Genomic DNA, 9,071 nt, shown 5'->3' on the forward strand with positions numbered 1-9,071 from the left:
TAGAGACAAAAATAGGAATTTGGATCCTCGGCCGCCCTTTTGGGCGACAGTTCCCAGCAGCCCCCCCAAAACGACGTCGTTTTGGGGGTTTTTTCGTTTTTTTTTTTTTTTTTTTTTTCGCAGAACCAGAGCAGAGCAGAGGGGAGGGGAGGGGAGGGGAGGGGAGGGGAGCTCGCCGGATTTTAGGGTCCAGATTCGCCGTCGCAGGTCGTCGAGCTCGCCAGCCGTCCGATCGTCGCCCGATCTGCCGTCGCCTCCGCGTCCGGCCCGCCTCCGCCTCCTCCTCCTCCTCCTCCTCCTCCTCCTCCCCCAGTGATTTAGGCCCCCTCCAGTCCGGTGCTCCCTCTTCTTCTCCCTTCCTCTCTCTCTCCTTCCCCTCCCCTCCCTCCCCTCCCTCTGGTTCTGTTTTGCAACGAAGAAGAAGAAAGAAAAAAAAAAAAAAATCAAAAAAACCCCCAAAACGACGTCGTTTTGGGGGGCTGCTGGAACGGCCGCCGGGAAGGGCGGCCGAGAATCCGGACTCCAAAAATAGGTGGTTGCAAAAAGTTTTGATTTTGAGACAACCAAAATTTGTCTCTAAAAGTCTATTTATAGTCCAAGGCAACGGTGGTAGTTATGGAAACAAAGAAACTAATTTTTACGACAACACAAATTGGTGTCTAAAAGTTTTAATTTTTTGGAACAAATGGTAGTGGGCCGTAAAAGTTTTTAGTTTTTTAGGACAAAGGGAAATGGTGGTTAAAATTTTTAATTTTTGGGACAAATAAAAGTAGCGGCTAAAAGCTTATTAAATATTTTTTGAGACAACTAAAATTGGTCTTTAAAAGTTTGATAATTTTTTTTTTTTTTTTTGATTTTGTAACAATTATTCTAAAAATACTAATTTGAACATCAACTTATATTCCTTTCTTGATTTCTCAACAACCAAACAGAAAATATATATCACCAAACCATCCACTCATCTCCAAATTAAAATTCAACTACACAAAAAAAAAAAAAAAAAAATGCTCATCGCATTCAATAACAAACAAATACCATGCTCTAATTCATTAGTACGTAATATCTTGATTGTATATATGACAGAGATTTCAAAAGTATCATTTCCAATTTATAAGGCTAGTGTTATAAGCATTGTTTATAGCATTCAACTGTTCAATGAACAGGTTGTTATTAGAATTATATCTACCTACATAACAAAACAACTCAACTCATCGCATCTTCTTCTCAATGGTTTCGTTAAAATGGCATTCAAAATCTAGCAGAGAGCTCCCAAGCTTTAAATCAACGCAAGCTTGCAGGACCTGCATAGAATAGGCTAAACTCTCAAATAGATTACCAATTAAAAATTATCCAATAATAGATTAATTTAATAAATTGCAATTTAATGTGCCGATTATAGTATCTGAAGTTCAATTACAAACATTACTCAAGTGAAAACAATTCCTTGTAGAACAGTAAGTAAAAGGAATAACTCCTATGAAAAGTGTAATTATGCATATATATATATAGACAAAAAGGAGAATATTTTTCTAAATCGCCTGCCACACTCCCACGTGAGATACATGTGGGCCTCACACAAATGCACCCCACTGTTTGTCTCTCATGTGATACGTTCTTCAAATCAATTCAGAAGATACTAAAAGCACAGTGATGTATAACCTGTACTAGCATATACATGCAATCCAATCACACTAATATCCTAAGATTCATCATATTATTGAATGAAACAAATATCAATTACTCAAACATTCTGAAAAGATGACTTACTAAGAAGAAGAATCAGTAGAGGGTACTCTTTGACTAATCTGCTGCATCAAGAAGTCAACTTTGGCATTGTATTCCGTGCGATCAGACTCCAAGATTTGAATTCTTCCCACCAGCTCCTCATTGATTCTTCGTTGCTCTTCAGCCTCCCTTGTAGCAGCCTCATTATCCCTCTCGAGTTGGGCACGGGTAAGTTTTCCAGATAATGTTGTACTTGGTTTTCGACCACGCCCTAAGCCGCGTATGTAGCCAACTTTTTGTCCAAATACCTCAATAGAAAGTTGCTCATCAGATATCAGGCAAGATCCGTCTTCAATAGCTTTCTCTTGCCGCTTTTCAAGCTTGTACTACAATATTCATTAGTTGAGATAAAATTAAGTATCCAACCACATTTTATTAAGGATATAAGGAATGAAAGTACATAAAGATTGATGTCTTACATGTCTAATCTCAGCATCAGCATGCACCCATGCCTCTTTTTTCTCACTAAAATGCGTCTTTTTGTACAACTCAACAAGTCCAAGTTCCTCTCCAGTGGCACGGTCTCGCTGTGCCATTTATAGCACACATTAAACCTCAATATAGATTATGTTGTTCAATTACAATTACAAAACATAAATTATAGATTCTATAATTAATACCTCATCATATTGCACTTTTCTGAAGGCCTTTGAGCCAGCAGTGTGGAGGACTTTCAACTTCTCCCGATTCAACTTATTCTTGCCACATCTCACCTATTATTAAATGCATAAGTCAGAGTACAAAGTGTTTCTTTTATTATTAAACATTTCTCATCTACAAGAAATATAGAATTGGAGATATACCACATACCAGTTTGGTGTATCTCATTTAAGAGGTCATTCTCCCTATGCGAGGCTTTACCCTCACTGCTACTCTCTCTCTCTCCCTCTCTCTCTCTCTCTCTCTCTCTCTCTCCAGTATGGTTGCCTTAGGTCTCTTACTCTCCAACCTTGGTGATCCTATGCCATCTTTGTGCCCAGCATAATTCCCAGTAGGCCTATGGTATGCTCACACCATCAACAACAGCACACAATATCAATTGGAACAACAATTTTCGACTCTCATAACACAAGCGAATCAAAATAAATTTAACAATGCAATCAGTCGAATTGGCATCTACATTTCCAAATAACACAAATATAATAAAATCAAACAAATCAGGATTAGATCAGACCATATCATCAAAGCAAAAGAAACATCAAATTAAGCATTAATATAGGGATTCTACGAATTCTTCATCACCACACAATCACCCCCTCAAAAAATTCTAAATGGATAAATCTTGATTTAGATATTTAGGTAGATAGATCATTGGTAGTCCCAAACCCTTGCTTTTGAAAAACTCTAACCAAGCAAAGTGATTACTATCGTTTAATGAGAGCTAAATCCAAGAAGATACATGTATAAATCAACAATATGTAAAGAGCATATAAATAGTAATACAAAGAAGAATAAATTACAAGCTCAATTAATCCTCGTATCATCTGTATTACGAGATAGACTTCATAATCGAAACCTGAAACAATTTTAGGCCTTCAATTAATCCTAGTTTTTGAAGGTTTCCTTCAATATTACTTCATTTCCATAGAAAGGTGAAAAGGTGAAGTGTGTCAGTTTGTATGTTGGCCTACGCAAGTTGCAAAACTTTCTTTGTTTTCCTTTGTGGGGGATGACAAGCAAAGATGGCTAACTGTCTGCACCGATGTATTTAATTAGCGAGGGACAAGGTTGTTTTGATTTGTAAAACATGCATACATTGTATCTAAATGAATGGGGTTTTGTCACTGATGGAGCTGATAGTAGCAGTGAGTTTGTTATATGCATATCATGAAAGGTAAGACTAGTTTTCATATTACATTTTACCTTTTGTGAATGAGTTTTGATCCAAAGAGGCAAATATGAGATGCTCATAGTTGAAGCAAATGCCTAAAAAGCATATTACATAAATGTGACTTACTAAATTCCATTAGGTGTTCATCTAAGCTAATTGGAGTCAATAAACACTGTCGTTTTTCACTCGTTGACATAAGCTTTAAGCCAGACCACATAAATGTGTGCTCTTGTGTTTGCCCTGTTTTACCTTAAGTTCTAGTTCCCTCCTAAACTATAAGAATCACTCTAGTGACAACAAAAGGTTGTAAAATAAGGAAGGAAAAAGGAACAATAAAAATGAAATTAATGATCATACCACTAAAATATGCAATAGCAATGAGAAGGGGAGATGTAAAGAGGGAGAGAATAAACCTTCATCATCATGACTGTTATATTTTAAGGCAATTGATGGGCATTCTCAATTCTTTTATTCAGTTTACTTCCAAACTACTTATCAAAGCCTTTGCACACATGAAAAGAAATATTTGAAAATTACAACTTTTTTTTTTTTTTTTTTTTTTTTGAGGAATCATGAAAATTACTACGTAAAATGTTACTTTTCTCTTTCAGCACCATAACTATATGAGCTCACTAAAAAGCATTCTCTTGGAAACTCCCAGGTTTAAAAACAAACCTTGGAACAGTTTAGATTATGATCTTATTATATTCGTGGAACAACAAATTTCAGAGCATATTCATCATAGCAAATAAGCATAGGACTGAATTTGATTACAGTCACAAAATACCCTGAAGAGAGAAGGATATAACTCTTGTATACACTAATATGGTAGTTCCTAATATATCAGAACTAAAATAATTATTAATAGCATATCTTTTTCATCAAAGCAGGTAAACACTAGTTATGATCAAAGCATGTAAACCTATCAATATTTCATTTTTTATATAAATAAAATTGTGTAAGTGGAACAGCTCAAGATCAAAAGATGGAACCCAATCTTCACCTCTTCCTACAATCTGAACTATGTCAAAGTTGATTGCCAGATAAATTTGAGTAAAAGTTGATCTAAAAATAGAACCATGTCACTTAGAACTAAAATAATTTGTTCTCTAAAATAATTAGAAAAAAAAAAACCACAGATCAATGTTACAATAATAGATCCTAATGTTCGGAAAACCAAATTCAAGTATAAATTGAAACCAAACAATACAAGTTCCGAGCAAACAAACTGAAGAAACACAATCTCTTGAATCAATTTCATGCCGAAACAAACAAAAAGAAATCTGAACTGTGAGAAGCAGAAAAAGCATCAACAAACGACGATTGTTCGTCTAAAAATGAATGAATCGAAGACATAAAAACATCATCAATTTCGTATAAATTTTAGCTCAAACAAATAATCGATTAATCGATCAAACCTGTGATTGAAATAGCTGAAATAGCTGTTGAGAGAGATCAGATTAGGGATCAAAACTGTCGGGGACGAAATCCACAAACCACCGATCAGAGTCTCTAAGAGCAGGGATGAAATCAACAATGAAATTAGGGATGAGAGAGAGAGAGAGAGAGAGGGGTCTGAAGAGGAAATGAAATCCCGATTATAATTGTGCAAAGAGTGAAAATATAATAAAAAAATGTATGAGTTAGGTTTATTGGCAACCAACTAAAGAGGTCTGCAAAAAGTCATTAACTCTTTTGCAACCAAATAGCTTCGTTTTAAAAATAAAATAATATGATTAAGTATTTCTTTTTTTAAAGTCCTTTATTTTGTCCTTAAAAATATAGGTTTTATAGACAAAAAATTTTTGTTCCTAAAATTTTGTCTTTAAAACCTTGATTTCTTGTAGTGAATGTTGCACTTTATCATGTTTTTACATTACATTTGTTATATATCATCTCATGTGACAATCACAATTATTAATATATGGGAAAATTATCCAAAAATCTCATATCACCATCATACATCCCATTTAGTCCTACCGATTGACAAATATACTGAGAGATCCCATTTGTTATAATACTATTACCTATGGGTCCTGTTTTGATTTATGTTTTCAAATTTTGGTCGTTTGCACCCTTTCCTTATTTGGGTCACACAGAATTAGGAATTAAGTCCATTTCCTAATACCAATCTTCTGGCATAGAATTAGGGATCACGTTCATACCGTATTACCATCCCCTTCACTATGTAACACATCGTATTGTCCAATATTTGGTCACCACAGTCATATCACAGAGGGAGCACATTCAGGGTTACACCGATATCCGCATTGCAACGCCGTGAAGATACACGCCTGCAGGTACTCCGTTTGATTTTCCCCCTTGTATGATGGTTGTTACATAAGTTTGCATCGTCGTCTGTTTTGACCTTCATTACTGATGAGTTTTAAGCATGTGCATTCGACCACTGTGTGTGACACAAACAAGGTCTTTTCTGTGTTTTCCTTTCACTCCATACCTTGTAAACCGTCTGTAACTATTTTTTAATGCAGGGATGGATGACGTGATTATGTTGTTGTGCTGTTTTCGGTCCACGAATGTCGTATACAATCTGAAATCCCCTTACGCATTTGTTGATTTGATTAATTTTCTGTGTGATAATTTTGATGGTCTTACGTCGGTTAATGTTCGATTGTTCTTCAATGTTTCGGGTTACAAAAAAATCTCATTACAAAATGACGTAGATATGCAAAATATGGTTCAGCTTGCATTCTTTTTTCGTTTGCAACTAATCGAGGTTATGGTCGAGTCACACGATGATGTCTGTGTAACAGCAGACAATGATTTTGTGGACACCATAGCAAGCCTCGGCACGCGTGGAACCAAACGATCTGTTCATCAGATTAACAACGAGCCTGATATTGATTTGTTGCCAAACTACTGTCCACATGATCAGCATACATTCTTATCAGCATCATGGGCTAACGGACTAACTCTTGTGGGGCAGAGTTTCGAAGGTGGTGCGGCTGAGTTTCGAACAGTACTTTGCAAATATGCGGTGGAATGCGGTTTTGAATTCAAGTACCTCAAAAATGATACAGTTAGAATTACCGTTGTGTGTTCGTTGAAAGAGTCGAAGGGTTGCACATGGTTGGTACACGCGCGAGTTTTGGACGCTAATGGTTTTTTCTACCTTTGCAAATGGAACAATGAACACATTTGTGGCGTCGCTGTTCGTACAGTCAACAACCGCCGTTTGGGATCAGACTTGGTCTCCGACATCTTCGCACATCGTATCCGCGACAAGCCTTTGACTAGGCCTACTGATGTTGCATTTGATTTGAAAAAAAATTACGGCCTCAAAATAAGTTACTGCGTAACTTGGTTAGGTGTCAAAAAAGCCAGAGGCGAGTTATTTAGGGCACAAAGTGCATCTTTTGATCAGCTACGGTGGTACAGTGGGGCCGTAACGGAACACAACCCGGGTACTTATATTAATATTGATTGTGATGAGCATGACAACCGGTTTGAACGTTTTTTCATATCATTCAAAGCATGCATTGACGGGTTCAAACATTGCCGACCATTACTTTTGCTAGATGACACTTTCTTGAAGGGGAAGTTCAAAGGGAATTTACTTGCTGCTACATCTAAGGACGGAAACCGAGGTACATTGAACATTTACACAAATATAACGCACATACATCACACAACCATGCCTGCCAATATTTCTACACAACTACCTACACCTTTACACCCAACTAACCACCATACTCACACGCAGGATTGTTTCCAGTCGCATTTGCGATTGTCGGGGCAGAAAACGCAACAAACTGGTCATGATTTTTGCAACATCTTCATAATGCACTCGGTGATGACAGAACGTTTACATTCATATCAGATCGGCATGTTGGCCTCATGGAGGCAATGCCCATTATCTTCCCAAATGCTCACTACGCGTTTTGCATGCAACACCTTCAGAGGAACCTTAGAGACAAACTGAAATATATGAACAATTTCCATCGGATTGGGTTGATCACCAAGTTCAACAACTGCGCTTACGCACTGTAGATGCGTCCCGCGAGGGGCCTTCGCTACAGTTCGGACTCGATTTTGTGTCACGGTTCTAAATTTGAACCAAAGAGTCCAAATTCGGCAAATCGTTTTGAGAAACAGATTTTTTTGAAAAGAAGTGCCAAACATGGACTGCTTTGCCAGATACAGAGTCGCCACCTAAATATTTTTTTTAGGGGAATTTAGGAAACCCTGACTCGGTGTCGAAGGCCACATGTCCGTCATCACCGGAGTTGTCTCGGCTCGGGAGCTTGGGTACGATCGGGGAAGGTCAGCTATGAGCACCCCCTTTCGCCCGGTCTGAAAACCGGCCTCTACTAACCATGATATCCGATTTTGAAAACGCTATGTGTTCTTATTCTGGTTATTTTAGCCTAGAATTACTATGTTATGCGCACAGCAAACAAGTATAGACTAGATTGCCTGATTTGGAAACAAGCATTGCATATCCGTTTGTTTTGAAAAGCGCTTCGGAATTTGCTACTCGCAAGTAGGCTAAAACACGGATTTCAACGAGTTTTCCAACTCAAACAATCCAACCTTCACCCTCAGGCATTCAAATAGTAATATCACGTAAGCATTTAGCCACATGGTAAGCATACTGTCATGGCAACATTCACACGCATGCGAGATGCTAAAGCGAAAATACTTACATCGTACTCCGTGCCAAAACAATAAACTAGTTAGTAAACATGCATGCTCTAGTTCATGTTAAAATGACTAATGCAACACAAGCAAAATGTCACTAGAGTAGGTTCGGCTAGTCTAATCATGGCATGTGGAAATGCACAACTAACATATATTCAATTTGGGGTTTGAAATACAGATGTTGTCACGACCCGAACCCGCCCCCGTGGGTTAAGGACGTAACCGGCCAGTAATCATGAGATTACCTACGGCCTCAAACTGTTGTAAACGTATTTTAACAGAGTTAATGGGGGCCAAACGGAAGCAAAATTAAAAACTTTGTCCATAGAGCCGTGCTTATATGCACATCAAACAAGCCATACTCAGATACGTTAATAACTCACATCAAAAGTACGGTTTCACAAAATTCATTACAGACAGGATCGTCCAAAACGAGTCAACCTATAACAGACTATGTACAGACATGCACTAGGTCCTTGCCAACAAGACAAAACATAGGTACATAGTGAAAGGGCAAGGATGGTCTCATGCGCGAGGCACAAGGCTGACTCTCCCAAAACTCCTGTTATTTCTAGCAGACTTCACTGGGGCTGGGTTTGGACTTCCCTTGGCTCACCTACAAATACATGAATGAGCGTGAGCGATAGCCCAGTGAATAATATCAAATATAACAGTTACATAACAATATGTAGAACAACATGCTCCAAACGGCCTTGGGCCCAATTCATACTTCTGTTTAACAACAAAATATATATATATATCTATACGAAATGCAAGTCAAGTAACGGTAGTT

At 37.7% G+C, this 9,071-nt stretch overlaps 1 protein-coding gene and 1 long non-coding RNA gene across 2 annotated transcripts; one reads left to right on the plus strand and one right to left on the minus strand.

Moving 5' to 3' along the window:
- Window positions 1-863: 863 nt before the first annotated feature.
- On the minus strand, window positions 864-3,044 carry LOC114283143 (uncharacterized). Its single transcript, XR_014330118.1, has 4 exons — window positions 2,406-3,044; window positions 2,205-2,312; window positions 1,768-2,111; window positions 864-1,301 (listed from the first exon to the last, which is right to left on the minus strand). It is a non-coding gene; the product is annotated as an uncharacterized LOC114283143 (long non-coding RNA).
- A 3,066-nt stretch (window positions 3,045-6,110) lies between these two features.
- On the plus strand, window positions 6,111-7,399 carry LOC145791671 (uncharacterized). The gene is made up of 2 exons (XM_082872077.1): window positions 6,111-7,224; window positions 7,341-7,399. The coding sequence occupies exons 1-2, from the start codon at window positions 6,111-6,113 to the stop codon at window positions 7,397-7,399; spliced, it is 1,173 nt and encodes a 390-aa protein (XP_082728203.1).
- Window positions 7,400-9,071: the final 1,672 nt, after the last annotated feature.

The sequence above is a fragment of the Camellia sinensis genome, chromosome 5, assembly GCF_055761805.1.
Source record: "Camellia sinensis isolate YWXY chromosome 5, ASM5576180v1, whole genome shotgun sequence".
Lineage (NCBI taxonomy): Eukaryota > Viridiplantae > Streptophyta > Magnoliopsida > Ericales > Theaceae > Camellia > Camellia sinensis.